The sequence below is a fragment of the Dermacentor andersoni genome, chromosome 2, assembly GCF_023375885.2.
Source record: "Dermacentor andersoni chromosome 2, qqDerAnde1_hic_scaffold, whole genome shotgun sequence".
Lineage (NCBI taxonomy): Eukaryota > Metazoa > Arthropoda > Arachnida > Ixodida > Ixodidae > Dermacentor > Dermacentor andersoni.
The window spans coordinates 6,795,968-6,818,971 of NC_092815.1; the positions used below are offsets into that span (position 1 = coordinate 6,795,968).

Consider the following 23,004-nt stretch of genomic DNA (forward strand, 5'->3'; position numbering starts at 1 on the left):
CGTCCTTGTGCAACGCCTGTGCTCCTACTTTGGAGGGCAAAAGTGTGGGAAATAAATTCAGAGCCCTTCCACTATGTGAAGATGGAAGGCCAGCGAAGCTGTATTGCTTGATAGCTATATTCAGTTCTATATGATGGTTATGCTATATGGGTTGAATAAAGGCACAAACCCAACCCGCCATGGTTGCTTAGTGGCTATGGTGTTGGGCTGCTAAGCACAAGGTCGCAGGATTGAAACCCGGCCACGGCGGCCGCATTTCGATGGGGGTGAAATGCAAAAACACCTGTGTACTTAGATTTAGGTGCACGTTAAAGAACCACAAGTGGCCCAAATTTTCGCAGTCCCCCACTACGGCGTGCCTCATAATCAGAAAGTGGTTTTGGCACGTAAGGCCCCATAATTTTTCAAAGGCACAAACTCGTGTAAATATGTTGTTTGTTTCATCCTTTTCTTTTTCAAATAAATTTTTTGTTTATTACAAAAATTGTAATTGCCAAAATTTTTAATTTTTCTTTTTAATAATAATAATAATAATATTTGCTTTATACATATACACTGATGTTTTGACATGGATCGTCATAGACTAGCGTTTGGCCAACAGCGTTCATCGCTCCGGCGTATTGTTTTAGAGCGAAAGCTCTACTCCTCAAGGCACAACTTCCACGGTCAGTCTCGACGTGCGTTTGACCTTCAGTCACCGGCTCACAAATGTGAAGGTGTGACGTCACATCACGTGTTCCGCTGCAGAGAGGCGATGCAGCAGCGCTTGCTCACACCTTGCTGCTGTGTACCACGTGGCTAGGTTATTTGTCAACATCTCGGACAAATTTTTTTCCAGATCCTAGCCATAGACAGCTTCGATGTAAAACGTCTGTTCTTACCCTTGTGCCTGGGACCTCTTTGGTTCCCACGTGTGACAAGGGTGCACACGGGAGAGCACGGAGCCAAAAAAACAGTCAGGTGAGCAGCTCAGCAGGCAAGGGGCATCTTTTCCATCCTGGTCCGTGCGTTTGAGCATCCCCATCGAACATCAGCAGCTCTTGTGGAATGTTGGAGAGAGGCTAGCACGCATAAAGTTGATGTCGATGTTGCAAGGTGCTGCAGTTTAAAGGCAGCTGTCGGCTTGGTCTTAAAACTCTTATTTAAAATAGTTTCTCGGTAACTTTCACCAGCAATATTCTGTGGGTGATAACTTATTGTACAAAGTAATTGAACAGCAGTTGCTCAATTGTTGAAAGCTGGAAATCTTTTGTTGGTGATCTTTTAATGATGTTGAATGCACTGGAAATGTGTTGAAGTAAATTTCCAACGGGCAGGATGAAAGGATTATATTCTTTCAAAACATTTACCATGAGCATGCGTACACTGTGGCAATATTTTTGAGAGCCTGTTCGATTTCGCCAGTATGGGCTGTGCATTTTTTATATGCATATGAATTTGAGCGTCAGCTGGCAAGATCTTACTCAGGTACAGCAACGCAAAGTTCACTCAAATGTTTTTTTTTATATCAGCGAAGGATATACATGACTCAGTCTGCTGTGCTGTTTAAAGCTGTAGAAGTCTTTTGCTGCAGGTTTCAATGATAGTTCCTGTATGACGACGGCATTGCCAAGCAGAAGGGATGTTCATGTGCAGGTGCCTCCAGCGCCAAAAGTTGTGCGCGAAGATCGTGGGGGCAAGCGGTGTCTGCTGGTGCTGCTCTGTTTGGTGTTTGGCATGGAACTTGGCTTCAAGTTTGCTTCACGCACCGTCATCTACATTCTCAACCCCTGCCACATCATCACCATGCTACAGGTGCAGAGCGCCTGCCACAAGCTCTTTGCTGCCGCACTGCTTCCAGTGGAGCTCACCTGCACTTGTTAAATCTGTGCTGCCTTTGTCATGGCTAATGCAAATATGGGAGAGCATGGAGTCCATTGTGTAAGCACAGTGTCACCTGTAGGGTCTTTGAGGGAGTAGGCAATTTTTATATAAGGCCATGTAAATTAAATACTACTGCTGAGTACACATTTTCCTTAATTTAGTGGCACCCACCAAGGTGGCTTAGTGGCCATGGTGTTGCGCTGCTACGCACGAGGTCTGTATACTTAAATATAGGTGTACGTTAAAGAACTCCAGGTGGTCCAAATTTCCGGAGTCCCTCACTATGGCATGCCGCATAATCAGATTGTGGTTTTGGCATGTAAAAAACCGTAATTTCTTTTTATTCAGTCGCTGTTGTGTCCCATTGCTTTAGCTCAAGTTTACAGATTAAATTGCCAGCCATTTTCTGATGAGGGTGGAATGCAAGAAGAATGCTTTACGTGCACAATAACGATTCCTAGGTGGTAAAAATGTACTTGGAGCCCTCCACAACAGTGTGGTTTTGGGACATTATACACAATCAGCGAAATGTTTTTCCCAGGCAAAATATTAGATATAAAGACTTGAGAGCTGAAGTGCTTGAGTTTTGATTTCAGCCACTGTGTTTTCTTTGTGCTCCTCCTGTTGCCAAGCTCTCACTCTGAATGCTGCTATAAGGGTGGCGGAGAACCTACATTTCAGTGTTGCCTGTTTCAGATAGTAATGCTGGCGGCACCTCCCACGTCTTGCCTGCTGACGGTGCTGTTTCGAGTGCACATCCATTGGCTGAATGGTCCCCTGCTGGCACTTCTGTTTCCGGTGCTGAACACGCGGCTGCTGCCGCTGGAACAAGAGGTGTACTGGGTGCAGCATGGACTGATGCTGGCCGTGCCCTGCTACCTCATGCGGCTGGGCGGCGTGTTTAGCACAGAGCCCCTGGCCGACCTCAGCTGGGGGCTGCTCAGCCTGGCGCTGCAGTACCTCTACCACTTCCTTGTCCTGCAATCGCTGGCACTGGTGCGTACTGAGAACACTCAAGTTAATCCTCCAATGGGAAAAAAGAATCATTCTTTTTCTCGGCATTGACTAGCTTACAAAATGCTCAAAGCTGACATATTTACCAAAACGGAGTTGGAAGATTGGTCGAGATTGGCTCTAGCTGGCAAAACCTTTTATGGAGTCATACTTGGTGGCTCATGCTTTTCGTCGTGCCTGGTCCACCATGAGGCTGAACATCCCCATAGCTCACCAGTGTGTGGCTAATTAATGGCAGTTAGGTATGAAGTGAATGGTGAATAGTACCAAAGGAAAAAAGGAATCAGACTAACGGAGGTTTTGACATGGTACTATACCCTAGCACAGCCCTTAAAGAAACAACTGACTAGAGCATTTGACAAGATGGGAGATAAGTTATTACTGATGTAATGGAGAGAGAGAGGGAGAGAGAAGAAACTTTATTAATGAATGGCCGGCAGTTTCGTTGTGGTGGCCTCAGGTGGCGGCTCGAAGTCCTTGGACTCGGGCGGCACCTTTGGCTTGCCGGACGGCCCAGAGCTGGTCTGCCAACTCTGAACTTTTGAGAGCCGCCTCCCAGCGGCGGCAATGCCGATGGAGAAGGTCCCCGGCGGCCCCCGCAGCTGGGGCGGCGTCGGGGAGAAGCGAGCTCGAGGCTTCCCGTACTGTGGTAACGGCCGCGATTACGGACGCGTCGCGAACGGATGTGGTCCCATTACCGTGGTTGCCGGCACATTCCCAGAGCACGTGTCGCAGCGTTGCTCGTTGTCTGCAAGCTTTACAGGCATCTGTTGGATATAAACCTGGGTAGAAGTGATGTAGGACCGCGGGGCTAGGGTAGCTGTGTGTCTGGAGCAAGCGTAAAGTTACGGCCTCATTCCTGTTTAACTTGTCGTGTGGTGGCGGGAATGTGCGTCTTTGGAGTCTGTAGTGTTGGGTGAGGTCTCTGAACATGGTCAGGCGATCGCCCCACGACCATTGTGATTCTTGTTGCTGCATTTCTGTTGTAGTGTCCCGATCAGGCAGATCCGATGCCCCGCTCGCGGGGGCGGGGGCGGCGGCCGCATAATCTGCGGCGGCTCGCCGTGTGAGACCTCGAGCTGTGGCGTGGGCTGCCTCGTTGCCCGCGAGCGGGACATGTAATGAAGAACTGAGATTTTTGCTCAGCATAGAAATAGGTTGCGAGAAACATAAAAGTACAATTTACTGTTTCAAAACTTTCTAATTGGTTAACCATATTTTGTTTATGTTCACTACATCTCATTTTGTGTTCACCATGCATGCTGGGTTCACCTTGCATGCAGCTGGTGACCACTGCCATGTGTAACTTAGTACAACAGGACAAGTGCCTTGTCTCGATCATTTTGCATTGAATTTAAGGGAATCTAAGTAGAATGAGGCAAGGTTCCCAATCATGTCCCATGTGAAGTTGTCATTTACAGGCTTTCGAGCTGGCTATCTCTTGACATGAAAACTTTAAAACCGCAGGGCTTAATGAGAAATTGTGAATAGCTTTATAGTGTGCATGGGTGTATGTGCCATCAGTGTGTTCTCATATGATTATCATTATATACCATATTTCTCACCAACATCATAGGTTGACGTGCTCATTCGCAGGTACACTGACTCGTTCTCACTGTGCACTCATTTCGCAGGGGTGACATGGAGTGTTAGTAAGTGGGTGTGAACCTGAGTGAGTAAATAGTCTACAAGAGATATTGGTGAATGAGTGTTTGCTTATTCTGCCGGCCTGTGTTTAACATCTTGTGTAGCATAGCAGGCCAGGCAAGCATTTCTGACTAGCCATCTGTTATGAAGTTGATACAGCGTGGGCAGCTCCAACAGCTGTCAAGGTGGTGCTGGAGCGTCTGTCTGAAATCAGTGAGCTGCAGAGAGTGCTGACCAGCATTCACAGATTGCTTATGTTAAGGCATTGAACAAGGAAACATTTCAGGCAAGGTGATTGAAGGAAATTATTTATTATCTCGAAGAAGCAGTGGAATCCAAGCCATGGCAAAAGTACAGTCAACTTCCATTAGTTCGACTCTGACAGGACCGACGAACTTTAGCGAATTATTCGGCGGGGCGAATTAAGCAAGATGCAGAAAAATATGCCAAAGCACACTGCTCGTTCATTTCGCAGTGCTTGCTTGAGCTTAATGTGCGTCTGAATCAAGCGTGCACCCACTTTCTATTTATACAAAGTAGAAAACTAACATAGAAATTACTGAAAGCTCCTAACCAGAGTAGAAATGTAATGCGTACTCAATTTTTCAGAATAGTGGCCGGGTTTCTAAAGTCAGCTTTGCCGCATAGTTTTCGAAGTCAGCCTCCCTGCAATACAAACATGTTATGCGGTAAAGCATATGATTGCCGCGAAGGCAGTTTTGGTTTCGTATCTGATTTCACTGTGCAGGCAATTTTCGGCCCAATTTTCATGGAAAACAAAAAGTGCCTGTTATAAGAATCAGGTAAGTACTGTAATCAGACATCAATGAGCTACCATTATTGCTTGAAGACCTTCCTAGGGCGTGCCGAAAATTTCCATTTTGGACGGGAGACGATGTTTGTTCAATGCATTCACAGTCCCCGAAGCTTTGCCGAGACAGATGCTGCCACAAGGAGTTGTTATTAAGGCCACCCCTTTGAGTGACCCCAATGCGGGCATATGGACTGGTCAAGTTTCAATTATCTGGAAAATTCAAATTTTAGGATCGAAATAACGAACATATGAGTCCATAGAAATGCATGAGCACCGGCTGGCACCTTCGGTTGGAATCGAATTAACCGGAGTCTAATTAACAGAAGTGTACTGTAGTGCACAAGATTTTAAAGGTGGTTTTCTTCCAACATGGCAAACACATGGCAAACGCTGCACCATACAGGGCAGATGCTAAGCAGAGGAAAATCGGAAACACAGCACTAACGCCCAAACACACGAGTACAGATAGTGGGACAGAGTGTGGCTGAACTGCCAAAAAAATCTCTTGCCACTCCATGCAAAATACACGAGAGTGCCAGCAACATATGCGTCAAGTGCATGCGTTAACCCTTTGAGGGTCATTGCCATATATGTAAGGTGGCAGAAACTAATCCCAAATGGTCCTGCTGGCAACTGAACGTATGAAAAGATTCACCTTTTCAGTATGAACCACTGCCTAGCATCGTTCTGGAGGTGCTCTAATATTTCGTGACTTCTAGAAAAAAAATTCTTAATCTGCTGCTGCCCCTTGACTTTCATGAAAACGGATTTATTGAGGCTCTGGGTGGCCATCGTAAGGCTCCAGTGGCACACCAGAGGCGGACAGCGCCACGAACGGCAGTGGTCCAGAGCACTGGCATGTGAAGCAGACGACGAGGCAAAGGCGCTCACAGTGCTTCCAGCGATTTCGCACTGCGGGTTTTGAGGCCTGGCATACCGGAAGACGCATTTTCGCGTGTCTGCTTTTGAGAGAGGTTGCCACTTGTACAAGGCAGGCCACATTCATGGCATCAGGTAACATATAACGCAAAAAAATTGTACAAATTGTGATGCAGATTTCTACCCACGAACAGAGTTCACTGTGGCAAGCTAAGATGTGGAACTCCAGCAGTTATATTCCAGATGTTATTTTGCTGTGCATGTTAACATTGTCACGTATTTAATCATGTAAACAGAGGAAGAGCGCGAAAATTATGGGCCAAGAAAGGAGGCGTACATCTCCCTTTTTTGTTTCTTGAGCTGCTACACTATCGCACATGTGTCAGTAAGTTCCCATTTTCTGTCTGTTGTAACGTTTTTATCTTTGCAATGCTTCACCATTCTTAATCTCTTAGAAACTAGTCCAATCTTCACTCATGGCTCATTTCACACAACTTAGCGCTACGAGAGCCATTGGTGGTGGTGAGTGTGAACACGCCGGTGCGTTAGCATTCGCCGTTGATGCACAGCAAACGGTCATGTGCCAGACGCAACCATATTTGGGAAGCGCGAGGAGCAAAAGTGCACCCTAGAAAGGAGACTGATGCACTGATAATACGGCAAAATGATGACTGCAAATCTGAGTGCTTGCCTTTGGTGCCCAAGCTCCGGAGCCGTTACACTTGAGGAGGCGAAGACAGGTAATTCACATAGGACATAATGCTCTTGCTTATGAATGGCTCCTTTATTAATGGTAGAACAACTAGACCATAACGAAGCAGTGTCGGAAATGTACAGTGCTCGGCGATTGAAATTCGGTACTCGGAGCGCACGGCTGCTGCCAGTCGTTTTTTTTTTTCCTTTTGCACCACATGTAAGTGCTAGGTAATCGCCGAGGGACCAGTGCAGTCACAATGCTTAACAAAGGCATCAGCAACGGTTCCTGGTCTCTGGAGTGCGGCGAGGGTGGCGTTAACGCCGTGGGTCATCAGAAGATACAGCAGAGGAAAGTCTTCGGAAACAAAGGTCCAGCATGTCGGGATGAATGCTGCAGCTTCTGTGGCGGCAACGTGCACGCCAGGACTGCCTGCCCAGTGAAGGCACAGAAGTGCCACAGCTGTGGTATCAAGGGACACTTTAGCACAGTCGCGATTCCTTCAAGTAAAAATTAACAATGTACCAGTCTTTGCTAAGGTGGATACGGGTGCTGAAGTTTCTGTAGTACCGTCATCTTTTCCACTTTTACCCTCTAGTCTATGGAAGGTAGGCGAGGTGCTGACTGGTGCAAGTGGGGCTCACCTGAATGTTTTGGGCAAATTCGAGGCAGAAGTTCAATGAAAGGGGAAATCTTCTCATCAAGCACACTATGTCATCAGCCCTTTGCACCATATTCTTCTCTGTTTGCCAGCTCTTGAAGCATTAGGGCTAATTAAGCTCTTGGAGCCCTTAAGCAAGCACACTAATTATGAGGCCTTCCTCTCGCAAGCTTTCAGCAGCCTCGGCACAATGTCAGGCGAGTATCACATCAGACTGAAGTCGGAAGCCATTTCTTTTGCTATGTGTGCACCACGCTGGATACTGATTCCACGGAGAGACCAGGTGAAAAAAGAAATTGAGAAAATGGAGGGAATGGGTGTTATACGCAAAGTTGACGGGCCAACCGACTGGTGCGCTGGTATTGTGCCAGTTGTAAAACCTTCAGGAGACATCGAAGTATACATTGACTTGGCACAGGTAAACAAATCAGTTTTAAGAGAAAGGTTCACGATACCTACAGTCGATGAAGTGGTAGGTTCGTTAGCTTGCACGAAGTTGTTCTGAAAAGTAGCAAATTGAGGCTTTCATCAGGTTCGATTCGCCATGGACTCGGAGGAGTTAACCACATTTATAATACCATTTGGGCTCTACTGTTTTATGAGGTTGCCTTTTAGAATTACATCAGCGCCTGAATATTTCCAAAAGCGCATCACCGAAATATTGGAGGGCTTCTCTGGTGCAGTTAACCTGATGGACAACATTCTTGTGTTCGGTGACACTAAAAAGCAGCACGACTCAAGGCTGACAAATGTTCTAGCTAGATTGGTTCAGAATGTCACCTTAAACAAAGCAAAGTGTGTTTTCGGTGTAAACAAAATCTTCTTTTTTGACCATCTCCTGAGATGGTGTACAACATGACCGGGCAAAGATAGATGCTGTAAAAGAACTGGAGCCTCTAGGTAACGTAACAGAGTTATGCAGTGTTCCGGGCATGGCGAATCATCTTGGACAATTTTTGCCACACTTGCCATATATAACGGCTTCTCTAAGGGCGCTGTTGACAAAAGATACCGAATGGGTTTGGGGCCCTGCTCAGAACACCGCCTTTGAAAACCTGAAGGCCCTAATTTGCTCCGCTAATCATATGGCCCTATACTTCCAACGATTATTTCAGCAGACGCATCATCTTTTGGGCTTGGTGCTGCCCTTTTCCAAACGCTATGTAATGGCGAGCAACGACCAGTAGCGTTTGCCTCGCTATTGTCACGTGGAGTGACGTATGAAGAACACAGTAGCAATACTGTGAAAGACGAAACTAACTTTTATTGGGTGAACCTGTGCCCACAAAAACAGGCTGCACTTAAAGAATGGCGACAACGGCGAACACAGTCGGCGATCGTCAAAATCTGATCAACGGGTCAAGTGCGTCGGCTTTTATAGATCAGTCGTCGAATGTTCCAGAATAACCGCTAGGACCCGCGTGCCTTCCACAAAGTTCTACACCATTCGCATCGTGCATACATGCAATCAGATTACACAAGGTTCGGTGACGACAGCGGATAGAAGCATCGATAACATTCTAGAAACTTCCGATACATGTAGACGCGTCCTGCGCTGAGCGATAACATTTCTTAGACAGCGCTCACCCGTAAAAGGTAAATGAGTTCACGTGTCACTATCATTAACAAAAACTGAGCAGCACTACGTGCAAGTGGAAAAGGAGGCCTTAGCTTTGACATGGGCTGCTGAAAAATTCGATGACTGCATGAGAGGAATTGAGGCTATCTTTGAAACTGACCACGAGCCTGTGATATCCTTGTTAGGAAATATGCTTCTTGATATGATTCTCCCATGTGCATAATGCTTTAGGCTGAGACTAATGCGTTATAACTTTCATGTCGTGTGTGTTCCCAGAAAATGCCTTGTTACTGCAGATGCTCTTTCACAGAAACCACTTGCCAAAGACAAGCGGCTAACCGGAGAACATTCTGTGGGTGAAGTGTCATCGTTTTCCAAATCATGCATTCAAGGCCTGAAGACTGGAAGCAACTTGTTTCAGAGGGTGAAAGATGCTCAAGGAGCAGATCTGGTGTGTAAAGCATTGCATCATTTATGTCGTAGTGACCGGCCAGTGGAACCAAAGCTTCCTTCCCATCTAATGCCATACTGGCAAGATAGAGCAATGATAGCCGAGTACGAAGGCTTGCTCCTACATGGTACCAGGCTTATCATTCCTCAGTGCCTATGAAAGGAAGCCCTAACAAAGCTACATTATGGACATCCAGGCATTGCAAGAAGCTGAGCACTGTCGAGGGAGTTTGTTTGGTGGCCAGGCCTTAGTGAACAACTAGCATGCCAGGTGGAAGAATGCATGACATGCGCGTGATTTGCGCCGCAGAATTCTGAGCCTTTGCCCCCTGTCAAAGATTCGCGTGGGAAGGCCTAGGGGCTGATCTTTGTTTCATTGACAATTGCCGCTATCTCATTGTGGTAGATTGCCTGTCACGTTATCCGGAGGTCGCGTTGCTTCCTTCAATCAATACTGGTGTTGTAATCGAAAGACTGAAATGTATCTTTGTACACCATGGCATTCTAGAAATGATAGTGACAGATAATGGCCCACAGTTTGCGTGTTTGCAAATTGAGCAGTTTGCTAATGACTACGGCTTTGGTCACATCACCGTCAGCCCACGGCATCTACAAGCTAACGGAGAGATTGAAAGAATGGTGCAGACAGTTAAGAGCCCTGTGCTCAAATGAAAGGACGCATACTTGTTGGCCTCAGTCCTGTGAGAGAGAGAGAGAGAGCAAATGATAAATGAAAGGTAGGGAGGTTAACCAGGACTGAGCCCGGTTGGCTACCCTACACTGGGGAAAGGGAAAAGGAGACGGAAAGAATAAAAGAAGAAGAGAAAGTCCACTGGGGATACCGTTCAGTCACTCAGTCCGGATCACAGACGCTGACTCAATCCTGTAGCTTCAAATATTGCAGCAGCGCTTTTGTGGCCTTTTGTAGCTGCGATATGCGAGTCCATGGTCCCAAGATCTTGGTCAAGGTGAACGGTTTTCTATCTAACTGGTTGTGAGCTGTATAGAAATCTTGTCTTTCAATCCTGTGAAAATTCTGATGGGCCAGCATCTTCAAACCCATGTACCAATGGCACCACAGTTGCGTGGCCCGGTCAAATCGCGTCTTTCGCATGTTATAGCTAAAGACTGCACTGAAAGGAAGTGGCAAGTGCGGTTTTTCAACAAACCATCATGCCAGACTGCTAGAAAAACTAGGTCCTGGTGATACGGTTTGGGTGACGGACATGCAAACTAGAGTTAATGCCATTGCAACAGCTGCTGCACCCAGGTTCTACATGGTGAAAACCGATGAGGGCATTACACTGAGGTGTAACAGGAGAATGCTGAACCAACTGCTGAACAGGAGAAGCCCGAAGGGAGCTACAAGTTCCCAAACAATGATGCCAGTCAGGTGCCCTTGGTAATGGGGTATGTGACCAGAGCAGGCAAAGTAATCAACCATCCAATTGGGTAAGGTATTGATGAATGAATTGTTGATTGCACCGCATGTTCTTTCTTGTGCTTATATAATCTGTGATATGCCCCCTTAACCTTTGTGTTCTTCGGTAAAACACGAAACTGTTTGTTCTAGAAAGGGGGTGTGCTGATAAGTGCTTGTGCTGTGTTATCGCACATGAGTTGCGTTACACTGTTGCATCCTCTGTATCTGTGCCCACGGAAGCCACAGGGCGATGCCGTCACGGGCTTAAATATACAGCTGGGAATAAATGTCAGGGGGCTCTCTTGCGTGTCTTGAACTTGGCGGAACATGCGTGTTCTTTCATCGCCGATAGCTGGTCCGCTTGGTCACTGCAGCATGCGGCAACGCGTCATTGCACTCGAAAAGTGTTCGACACGTATGTAGGGCATTGTGCGCTACTGAATGCAGCACAGGTCTTGGAAAGCGGCCGCCTTTTGTTCGACAGACTGTATTGAAGGTGAGAAGACTTCGCGAGTCGGTAGCAAACTCTAGGCGAGTATACACCAGACTATGCCAAGCAGTGTATGGTCCCCAAGCATGGTCATCGCCGTTATTGATGCATGATGAATTGTCATGAGGGTCATGGGTGTGACATGCTGGAATTTTCAACACACTGTGCAAAGAGTTGGTGGTGAGCGACAAAATTGGCTGGGTAGTATACAACACGCAGTTCTCCGCATTAAGTTACGTTGTCACCGGGCTGTACACAGCCGGTCTCGCTTGCTTTGTATGCATGTTCGAGGTGTGTGTGTTCAGGGTTCATTTCTTGTTTTATTTTGGTGTTTATCTATCGGGAAAGGCACCTGCATTCACAGAGTAGCCTGTCGATTATCTCTTCTGAGAGTGCGCCCCATTTTAGCCTAACCATGAAAAATTCAGTCGTGTCTAAGAGTGCATGCAGATGTTTTCTTTTTAGTAGAAAACTGCGACATACAGGAATTTACAGGACCTAAAGGCATTTCTGATGCTGAACAGCCCACCTGATTAAGCGAAAGTTTATATAGAGCAGATGAAACTGTTTCAGAAAGTGTTGCCGAGAGAACAAGCGAAAGAAAATGGATCAGCTGACTTGGCACAGAGAGACATTTGCGGCAATAAGATAGGGAACTGTACATAAAAAGTGGTGTTTAAACAGCCATTGTCACATTACATGTTACTGTGAACAAATGAACAACAACAAATGAAACTGTTGCTACGGCGTCATTCTTTCTCCAAATAAAAAGAAAGAACTGCAGCATGTCAGCATGAAAGCTACGGACACTCAATCACAGTATTTACTGATTGCCATGTCTTGAAATGCGCTTTTGCAGCATAAGCATGCATGTGGCCAGCACTCTCAGCATCATCACGTATCAGAGTCGGTCAAGCTTAGTCACGGTGCTAACGCCAGCAGCCTATTGTATTAGCCTCATTATTTAACTAATTCGTTGTTATTGGGCCATGGTTCTGAGCTGGTGCACGTGCTTAAGCGAATAGACACATATTGCAACAGTCTGCCATTGCAGCTTGGCGCTGTGTGGCTTGAGCGGCACACGCACGAAAGCGGCAGTGCACCGAAACAGCGCCTGCAACTCCTTATGTGTAGTGCATGCACTTTGTACAGCACTTGGCTTCCTTGGTGACCTAAGGCATGTGACAAAGCCTCCCATGCACAAAATTCTCCAGAATTTCCACCGCAGCAGAGACGAGCAGATGTACTGCGGCGCCATGCATTCACCAGCAGGGCATCGTCTATTGTACTACCCGAAACCTATGAGCATGGCATGGAGGGCTCTCTTGACCGGCGTTTCCGCAGTGTCGCCTGGGCAGCCCATCAGGACCATCCGGTTTTAGAGGCGGGCACTTTCAAACCAGAGATACTGCTGTGTGTACGTCTCTTTTTGTAGCACATGCGAGAACTGCGCAGTTGCTCTCCAAGATTACGTCAATAGAATAGCGTAATCAAACTGACAGAATCTCATCTGGTGATATAACAATTGATTGGCTTCATTTTTTTGGCGAGTGCGCACCTCTTGCTTGCGGGTGTTTACAAGGCATGCCTTGCTTTCACTATGGCCGTGCATCCCTGGGGCAATATTATTTACTGATCCACTTCATTTTTAATTCTTCTGGCCTTTTGTGATTGGTTCGGGCGGGACTCAGACGCAACTGAACTGCCGTACTTGCTGAGATTGCATCCTTAGCACAACACATAATAAAAGTGGGAAATGAAATGTACTCATTCGAAATATGCCCCCTAGTGGTATTGAACCAATTTAAGACAAATAAGTTATGTGAATTTTATTCATCATCATCATCATCATCATAAGCCTATTCATGTCCACTGCAGGACGAAGGTCTCTCCCTGCGATCTCCAATTATCCTTGTCCTGCGCCAACCGATTCCAAATAGCACCTACAAATTTCCTAATTTCGTCACTCCATCTAGTCTTCTGCCGTCCTCTACTGCGCTTCCCTTCTCTTGGTACCCATTCTGTTACCCTAATGGTCCAACGGTTATCTAGTCTGCGCATTACGTGACCTGCCCGGCGCGATTTTTTTCTCTTGATGTCTATTAGAATATCATCTATGCCCGTTTGCTTTCTGATCCAAACTGCTCTCTTTCTGTCTCTTAAGGTATGCCTAGCATTCTTCGTTCCATTGCTCTTTGCGTGGTCCTTAACTTGTTCTCGAGCTTCTTTCTCAGTCGCCAAGTCTCTGTGCTGTATGTCAGCACCGGTAAAATGCACTGATTGTATACTTTCCTTTTCAATGATAACGGTAAGCTCCCATTCAGGAGCTCACAATGTCTGCTGTACGTGATCCAACCCATTTTTATTCTTCTGTGAATTTTCTTATCATGGTCCGAGTTCCCTGTGATTAGCTGACCTAGGTAAACGTACTCCTCCACAGACTCTAGAGGCTGACTTGCGATCTTGAACTCTTGTTCCCTTGCCAGGTTATTTATCATTATCTTTGTCTTCTGCATATTAATCTTTAGTCCCACTCTTACACTCTCCCTGTTAAGATCATGAATCATTTGTTGTAACTCGTCTGCATTGTTGCTGAATAGAACAATATCATCGGCAAACCGAAGGTTGTTGAGGTATTCACCGTCGATCTTTGCTCCTAAGCCTTCCCAGTTTAATAGCTTGAATACTTCTGAACACACAGTGAATAGCATAGGAGAGATTGTGTCTCCTTGTCTGACCCCTTTTTTATAGGTATCTTCCTACTTTTCTTGTGTAGAATTAAGGTGGCCGTGGAATCTCTGTAGGTATTTTCTAGGGTATTTACGTAAGCAGTCTGTACTCCTTGATTACACCAATGCCTCTATGACTACTGGTATCTCTACTGAATCAAATGCTTTTTCGTAATCTATGAAAGCTATATAGAGAGGTTTATTGTGTTCTGCGGATTTCTCGATAACCTGGTTAATGACATGGATGTGATCCATTGTAGAGTAACCTTTCCTGAAGCCAGCCTGCTCCCTTGGTTGACTAAATTCCAGTGTTGTCCTTCTTCTGTTGGAGATTATTTTGGTAAATATTTTGTATAATACTGGGAGTAAGCTAATGTGCCTATAATTTTTTATTTCTTTAACCTCTCCCTTTTTGTGGATTAGTATAATGTTAGCATTTTTCCAGTTTTCTGAGACCCTTGCAGTCAATAGACACTTCGTATAGAGAGCCGCCAGTTTTCGTAGCCTTGTGTCTCCTCCATCTTTGATTAAATAGACTGTTATTCCAACCTCCCTTGCTGCTTTTCCCCGTTTCATGCCTTGCAAGGCCTTTCTGACCTCATCTCTAGTTATAGGAGCACTTTCTGTATACTGTTCACTATTGTTTTGAATAGAGCGCTCCTGAGTCGTCTGGGTACTGTAAAGGTCAGTATAGAATTTTTCCGCTGCTTTTACTATCTCTTCGAGATTGCTGATGATATTACCCTGCTTATCTTTTAGTGCACACATCTTGGTTTGTCCTATGCCAAGTTTCCTTCTCACTGATTTCAGGCTGCGTCCACTTTTTGCGGCTTTTTCCGTCTTTCTCACATTATTGTTTCGAATATCACTTATTTTCGCCTTGTTGATCACTTTTGACAGTTCCGCGAATCCTATCTTATCTCTTAAGTTGGACACTTTCATTCTTTGTCGTTTCTTTATTAGGTCCTTTGTTACTTGGGAGAGCTTGCCCACTGGTTGCCTTGGTGCCTTGCCTCCCACTTCAATTGCTGTCTCTGAAGCCAGCCTCGTTACAGTTTCATTCATTACCTCTATGTCACCATCATCATCTCTCTGTTCTAAGGCTGCATATTTGTTTGCAAGTACCAGCCTAAATTTGTCTGCTTTTACCCTTACTGCCTCTAAGTTGACCTGTTCTTTCTTGACCAATTTTGCTCTTTCCCTGTTTAAATTGAGGTGGATCCTGGCCGTCACTAACCTATGATCACTACATTTTACTTTACTTATAACTTGAACATCCTGCACTATGCTGGGATCGGCAGAAAGTATGAAGTTAGTTTCATTTCTTGTTTCACCATTAGGGTTTTTCCAGGTCCATTTTCTGTTGCTATGTTTCCTGAAAAAAGTGTTCATTATCCTCAGCTTATTCCTTTCTGCCAATTCTACCAGCATCTCACCTCTAGCCTTTCTGGAGTCGACACCGTAGTTGCCAATTGCCTGTTCACCCGCCTGCTTTTTCCCCACTTTTGCATTGAAGTCCCCCATTACTACTGTATACCGCATTTGCACTTTTCTCATCGCTAATTCAACAACTTCATAAAACTGATTTACTTCCTCATCGTCGTGACTGGACGTTGGAGCGTAGGTTTGTACTATCTTTAATCTATACCTTTTGTTGAGTTTGATTATGACTGCTGCTACCCTCTCGTTGAAGCTGTAGAATTCGTCAATGTTGCCTGCTATGTCTTTATGAATTAGGAATCCTACCCCGTATTGCTTATCCAGGAGACCTCTATAGCAGAGGATATGGCCGTTATTCAACAATATGTAAGCCTCACCAGGTCTTCTAATCTCACTAAGGCCAATAATATCCCAACCAATGTCTCATAGTTCTTCGAAGAGTCCTGCTAAGCTTGCTTCACTCGAGAGGGTTCGGGTCTTAAACATTGCAAGGGTCAGTTTTCATTGGCGGCCTGTCCGGACCCAGATATTCTTGGCACCCTCTGGTGCATTGCAAGTCTGACCACCGCCTTGGTCAGGTGCTCCGCAGCCACTGGGGACTGAGGGCCATTTCATTGTGGAGATCATTTCATTAGGGAGGTTATTACATTTTATTACATCTGCAAAAAATTGCTTATGCTATTTTATCTATGTATTTTACAATAACCCATGTATAAAACTATACTCATTGCAAAAATGTTCTCACTTTATTGTTACCTAAAAAAATATTGGCTTGTTTTTTCTTGAAATAAGTTGCTCTAGAGAATGCGAATCTGCAATAAAAATAATGTGATCCTAGGGGAATGCTTTTTCCAAAAGGATGTGACAAAGGGTTAAGGACGTTGTACATGATTTCCATTTTTCACCCATAATGTAATACTGTTCTATTCAGTACTGTTGATTTTTTATATGAAACTGCAGCGGCCACCAGGGTGTGGAGCCAGTTTCTTAAGTTATGCAAAAAGCTGTCCACTCACCTGTGTAGCAGCTACACAAGTTTGAACGCTTGGTTCTCCTTGAAAAGTGTTTGCATGGTGCACCTGGTATTTTAGCACTGTTCGGAACCTGGGTGAAGGCTGTCTCGAGAGAGGGACCATGTGGAACTAGCAGCCGCATACAGCTTTGCTTACAGCATCTTCAGAAAACTGGGATAAGCATCAGTGTAATGCATGGCTTAACGATAAGAATGTCAAAATCGAGCAGTAAGATCCACAGGATTTCAAATATTAAAGTTGGAGTACAAGAGAAAAAACATTAACGATGAGATTTCATCGAGCCCTTTGATGGCTCGGCCAGGTGATGCCAATTACGTTACACATTAATTACTGGAGTGAAGATAGTTGATCTTGCAGAAAAATGAAAGGTGTGACTAGATATTTCATGTTGTAATCGAGGTAGGTGAATATTGGTATTTTTTGTGGCAATCCCGTGGGCGCTGCCACGTTTCGTCACGTGGTGGCATGTCCATTTCTTCCCTTAGCTGCTTCCGTTGCCTCCGTGTTTACAGTGGATGAGTATGATGCTGGTGCAGCTTTGCAAACCTATGTTTTGGGAGATGCCGTAGACAGTGACAGGGTGGATGACAAGTAGCTTTGGCACAGATTCAGAGAACACATAAAAGTGCTTTCGGAGCTGATTAAGCTATGTCCAAACGGCACGAGCAGCGTATATGGTGTTTGTTCTAAATGCAGAGCTAAATATGTGTTCCAAGCTATCCACACTTGCCACTTATGTATTGAATCAGGATCAGTGTGTTTTGCTCTTCATTCTTTATTTGGCAGGTACTTTGAAGCAGTGGCTTCTCATGTTTCTGACTCAGTAAAGTTCCTCAGTGCAGTTACTATCTGATTATTTTCTGCTAATTGCCCGCGGGTGTGCTCAGTTCCGATAGATTTTTCGCTAGCTGTTCTGTACATTGTAATACCTTGTAGCAAAGAGGTATTATCATTGGTAGCTAGCTTATTCTTGTGGACCGTCACGAAACATTCAGCTTCCTGTCGGTGTAGTACGTCATTTATTGTGCACATACAGTGTGCATATGTTCAAGTGGGTGCCTGTTCACTTATTTTTGATACATTGGCAATAGAGTGGGCATAAGTTTGTTTGCCAGTTGGCGTTGATGTGTGTAGATAATGCTCATGAAACTTACTAGGACAGGAGGTGGTGCTACTCCACTTGTCATTGTTTAACGAGCGGTAACCACACTTGCTGACGTTGCGGGGTTGAAGTCCCTTCTTTTGAGGTTAGCGATACAATGCTGGCGGATGAGTGAAGTTTTTTTATCCTCAAGGAAAGTCATGCATCACGAAGGGCCGGCAACACAAGCTGTCCTTGTGTAGCAGTGGTTTGTGATTTTGGTCACACAGGTTCATTCCATTCCCCTGAAACGATTTTGTCTTACCAGTACTCACGTACGGGGCAGAAACCTGCAGGCTTACGAAAAGGGTTCTACTTAAATTGAGGACGACGCAACGAGCTATGGAAAGAAGAATGATAGGTGTAACGTTAAGGGATAAGAAAAGAGCAGATTGGGTGAGGAAAGAAACGCGAGTTAATGACATCTTAGTTGAAATCAAGAAAAAGAAATGGGCATGGGCAGGACATGTAATGAGGAAGGAAGATAACTGATGGTTATTAAGGGTTACGGACTGGATTCCAAGGGAAGGGAAGCGCAGGAGGGGGCGGCAGAAAGTTAGGTGGGCGGATGAGATTAAGAAGTTTGCAGGGACGACATGGCCACAATTAGTACATGACCGGGGTTGTTGGAGAAGTATGGGAGAGGCCTTTGCCCTGCAGTGGGCGTAACCAGGCTGATGATGATGAAACAATTTTGACAATATTGTACAAACATACTGAGTCGTTAGAGTAGGTCCTTCTGACTGTTAATTGACACATCTAAGTGCTCCACGTAAAGTATGTAATTTATTATAAGGTTTTAAAAATGGACATCACTGCCGATCACAGCACACTGCTCGGCCGAATTTTCCGCCGCCCCTACCCATATGACATAAATCGCCCAATTCACGTCAGTAGGGCGAGCTATCCGATTGGCTGCCCAGGGCGCGTCATCAATAATTTTTCCATCTTTATGGTGAACAGATGATGATCATAATAGTTGGAAAGTTAGTTAATTTGTTTCTATAAAAAGAAAGTAACAGAAAGAGAATGCACAAGATTAATTTCTCGCTACTCTTAAACACTTCGGGCACACAGCAAGCGTCGTCTGCTTGTATTACAACGCCCTCCATTTTGACGAGAGCTCTGCGGTCAGAGTCGGTCTCAGTCTTTTCGCGAGCACTATGATTCGACTTTGTTGCATTGTGGACTGCAAACTTAGCGACTGGCAATATGTCAAGCTGCGACATTGTGTCTTTCTGCAAGGCAGCAGACGAGCGGACTGGCTGCAGTGCATCAGACTGCCGCTATCCGATCGGCGCCAGGATTTGCACGTTTACAGCCATCACTTCACACCGGAAGATTACTAATGCAATAGCGTTTCATAAGTCCAGTATTAGGGTAAACGCAAGCGCAAGGGAACAGGGCCTGGCCGTTTGACCGGGTCGTTCACAGGATGAGCAGAAGCACAAATGTGAATGGTCTGCACGGTGCAGCCACCTGGTGGCACAGAGCTCAACCACACAGTGTAGCAGTAACGAAATGTATTCTTCTTTGCAGCTGGTGTAAATATTTTGCAGGTATGTAATCGTTAACACATTGTTTTTGTAAATGTTTAAGATCTTTTACGCTTGGTTAGAGCAATATTACCTCTTTGTTTGGCTTGTTAAGCTCTGCACCAATGGGTGGCTGGACCGTGGAGACCAATCTGGTACGTCTACGCTAAAGTTCCTCCATCAGCTTGAGTTTATGCCTCCACCGTTCCGTTGAAATGCCCAGCTTGCCTGTCGTTACCGGAATACCAGACACGTTTGGCGCTGCGACAGAATGCTCGCAACGCACGCTGCTTCGATGGCTTTTGCTTGGGGTTGACTGCCAAGCAGCTGGCGGAGAGTTTGGAGAGGCTTCGTGCACTCGCTCCTAGAGAACTGGAAGTCGACGACACGACGTGCCATCATGACACAGAGCCAGTGAAGGTGGAACTTAGCCCCGATCACTCAGCGAACGAGTTGAGGAGAAAATGGATGAGTATGGAGGAGGGTAACTTGTAATTGTTCGTAGCTCTCTTAATATGAGACGTTTTGCACAAATTGTGGTGCGAATGATTAACTTTAGCTGTACCCTACGCCTCTACAAAATTTGTCTGAACCGTATCAGGGGCCCTTTAATATGCCAGTCACTATTTTTGCAGCCAACTACTGAACACATCTTATTAGTCCACAATTTTCTGCACAATGAGAGCATAGTGCCTTAGTGGAGACTCATTTGCATACCCAACAGCTGATCACACAGAGTCAAGGTAAAAGCGGTAATGATTTTGTGTTCGTGAGCTGTTGCTGAGGCTACGTGCGGTGCGCCGCCAAAAGCGCCATCTCATTTCTCTAGAACAAACTGCTCGATGAAAAGGGTCAATAGAAGTCACATGCCTAATGAACATGATCATGACACCACAAAGTAATATGATTGTGCCACGCTAAAACAGTGAGATAATTTAAGTGTTCGTTAGCAGTGAGCTTTGTTGCACATTTTGGCACGGAGGTGGTGGAAGAATTGCTTATGTGTCAAACAATATGAGGCTTGAGATGCGACATGAGACCAGTCATAAAAAAAATTGTGAAAACAAATGAGTCTAGCTTGCAAGGCTGCGATGAGGGAAAGGAAGATGTGCTCACCTGTGCCATTTCGTAGAAGGTGATAGATTCTGCCACAAATGGGAGTTTGTGACAGCAGTTATTGCACTGTTCGTCCATCTGTCCTTTCCATGATGCCAATGGTGGTGACCATTGTGATTATCGTGCATCGCGCAGAGTTTCAACAAGACGGCACAAATTGAGACAAGTAACTGTTCCGAACTGACATTTTGCATGCTGTAATGTAAGTGACTGTGTAGTAAATCATCTCCTTCGTGAACATGACATTCTATTATCTGGTAGGAGGACACTAAGCCTTAGATTTTTCTGCACTAAAGTATAAATAGTGGAGCGTTGGAGCGGTGTGTGCAGGCTGTTCATGCACTGAAGCATGTGCAGGTGACTGAAGTGAACCTGAACAGCATGCTGTGTCCGGCGGTGTCAGACCCATTTTATGGCCCCCATTACCGGCTGTGGGCACTGGCCCACCAGTTCTTGCTGGTGCTGGTGGCAGGCAAGCTGTACACAACTGTGTGTGCCTGGCTGCTGCGTGTCACCAGGCTGCGCATCTGCTGCAGCACAGGACAGGACCACAAGCATTCCTCTTAGAGGGACTACCTCAGGAGCAATTCTCAAGGTAGGTGCTGCTGATGTTGTGCGCAGTTGACACTTGCGACCCTTCATACACAATGTCTCATAACTTAAGTGTACGAGTGATGGATAAGAATGCCAACATTATGGGCCCATTAGCTTGCTTTTGGTGATACAGTCGTACCCAACTATATCGAACTCGTTTACATTGAATTATTTTATATATCGATCAATTTCTGGTCACAGTATAGTAACATTGAGTATATATAGCAAGAATTACGCTTACATCAAACAAAAATAGCAGCGACTCCCGATATATCGAACGTCAAGTGGCGGAAAAGTGCCCCCAGAAGTTGGCTTTCCTTTGCGGTAGCAGGGAAACCCCGGCGGCGCGGCTCCATCCAACTGCTCTCCCTACCCTGACCGCGCTGCCTCGGGCTGCTTGGGCGAGCTGTCGATACCCCCCTGCAAAAATGATCCTGGCCCGCCCGCAGCGCTTGCTCAGACAACCAATCAGAGGCTCTTGTGCTTTCGTCGTGCAAGATGGCGAAAGTGCAAGTTGTGTCGCTGCTTTTGAAGTGAAAGCTTTACTGGCTGCGAACTTGCGATTTCGCCGTGGCGGTGCTCCGAGGAGGCGCATGACGTCACAATGCGCACCTCGCTGCGGATATTTCTCTCTCTCTCGTTCCCTAGTCACTACTGCGCATGCGCTACTAGTAGCACCGAGCCACAGGTGTTCCACCGCTGCGCAGCGCCGTGCCTTTCCGCTGCTGCCGCTTGGTATGACGTCACACCGCATTCCTCGTCGTTGCGCTCGGCTCCGCTTGCTTCACCAGCTGCGTCGCATGCCTGATAACATGTCAGAAGATTGAAAAAGAGAGCTCGCATGCGCCGCAACCACAGTTGAGGCGGCAGTATGGACAGTGACAATTGATAAGCAGGAGGAGGCCTGCAGTCGACATCGGAGTGAGATGAAGAGGAAATGAATCGCCGAGGAAACAGACAAACAGTGTGCCGAACGACTGCCTAAACACCACAACATAGCTAGATAACCAGACTAACCTGGACTTGCAATCAAGATTAACCAAGGCTAACCATGCTATGCCTTAGCTTTCGCTACGTATATTCTGGCATAGCCGAGCTAAGCCATTGCCAATTTTTCTGGTTCATTGCATTTGTGTCTTGTGGGCCTTCTCCCACAGTGTTCCCGTGATGAAGCGGCAGAATTCGCCTTTCGTTGTGAAGCTCGAAATCATAAATCGGGTCGAACGCGATGAGAAGTTGAATGTTCCCGCAGTGTGCAAGATTTCGAGGAGCACTCTCGTCACGATTAGGGCTAAAGCGACCAAACTCACGACCCGGTGCCCGTGGCGCCCGACACATACGCACGGCCATGTACAAGTGGTTCTTCATATGTGCCGGTTTCCAAGTGCTCAGTGATGACTAAATTCTAATGAATGCGACGAAGCCGTTGCCGGTGTTGTCAATGTTTGGAGCGAGCTGTCAGAATTTCTGGAAGCTGTTAACGAATCAATAGTGGACAAGTTAGTGAGTGCAAATGATGGTGTCGCGACCACAGGAGAGCCCGAAAACGAAGACTACATCGCCGACATCATACCGAGCACAAATGAAAGTGGGCCCAATGAAGAAAGCAATGACGGTCCTTTGCCCACATCCTCCAAAGTGATTGGTGCACTTGCACTAGTCTGGTGCTTCTGCGCGAATGCGGAAGGATGCGGCCTCAGCTGCTCAGACTCCTTTTGGCAATGTGGGGAAGTGTGTGCGTCGCAAGCAGCGAAATTGCCGAAGCAGAAGAAAATGCAGGACTAACTTATGCGAAACTAAGCTAGCTTCATCAATAAAGTGATTTTATAAATGGTATGTGCTTTTATAACATCCAATTATTTAGCAGGCTTATATCAAATTATGCTCTATATCGAACTGCT

The 23,004-nt window shown here is 45.9% G+C and overlaps 1 protein-coding gene across 1 annotated transcript in view; it reads left to right on the forward strand.

Moving 5' to 3' along the window:
- Positions 1 to 23,004, forward strand: part of LOC126543047 (transmembrane protein 164) — a 37,545-nt gene that overhangs the window by 2,652 nt on the left and 11,889 nt on the right. The window contains exons 3-6 of the mRNA XM_072286106.1: positions 839 to 960; positions 1,636 to 1,794; positions 2,560 to 2,859; positions 20,867 to 21,104. Coding sequence (XP_072142207.1) covers positions 839 to 960; positions 1,636 to 1,794; positions 2,560 to 2,859; positions 20,867 to 21,076 — 791 coding nt within the window. The 3' untranslated portion in view covers positions 21,077 to 21,104. The remainder of the gene's footprint in view (positions 1 to 838; positions 961 to 1,635; positions 1,795 to 2,559; positions 2,860 to 20,866; positions 21,105 to 23,004) is intronic.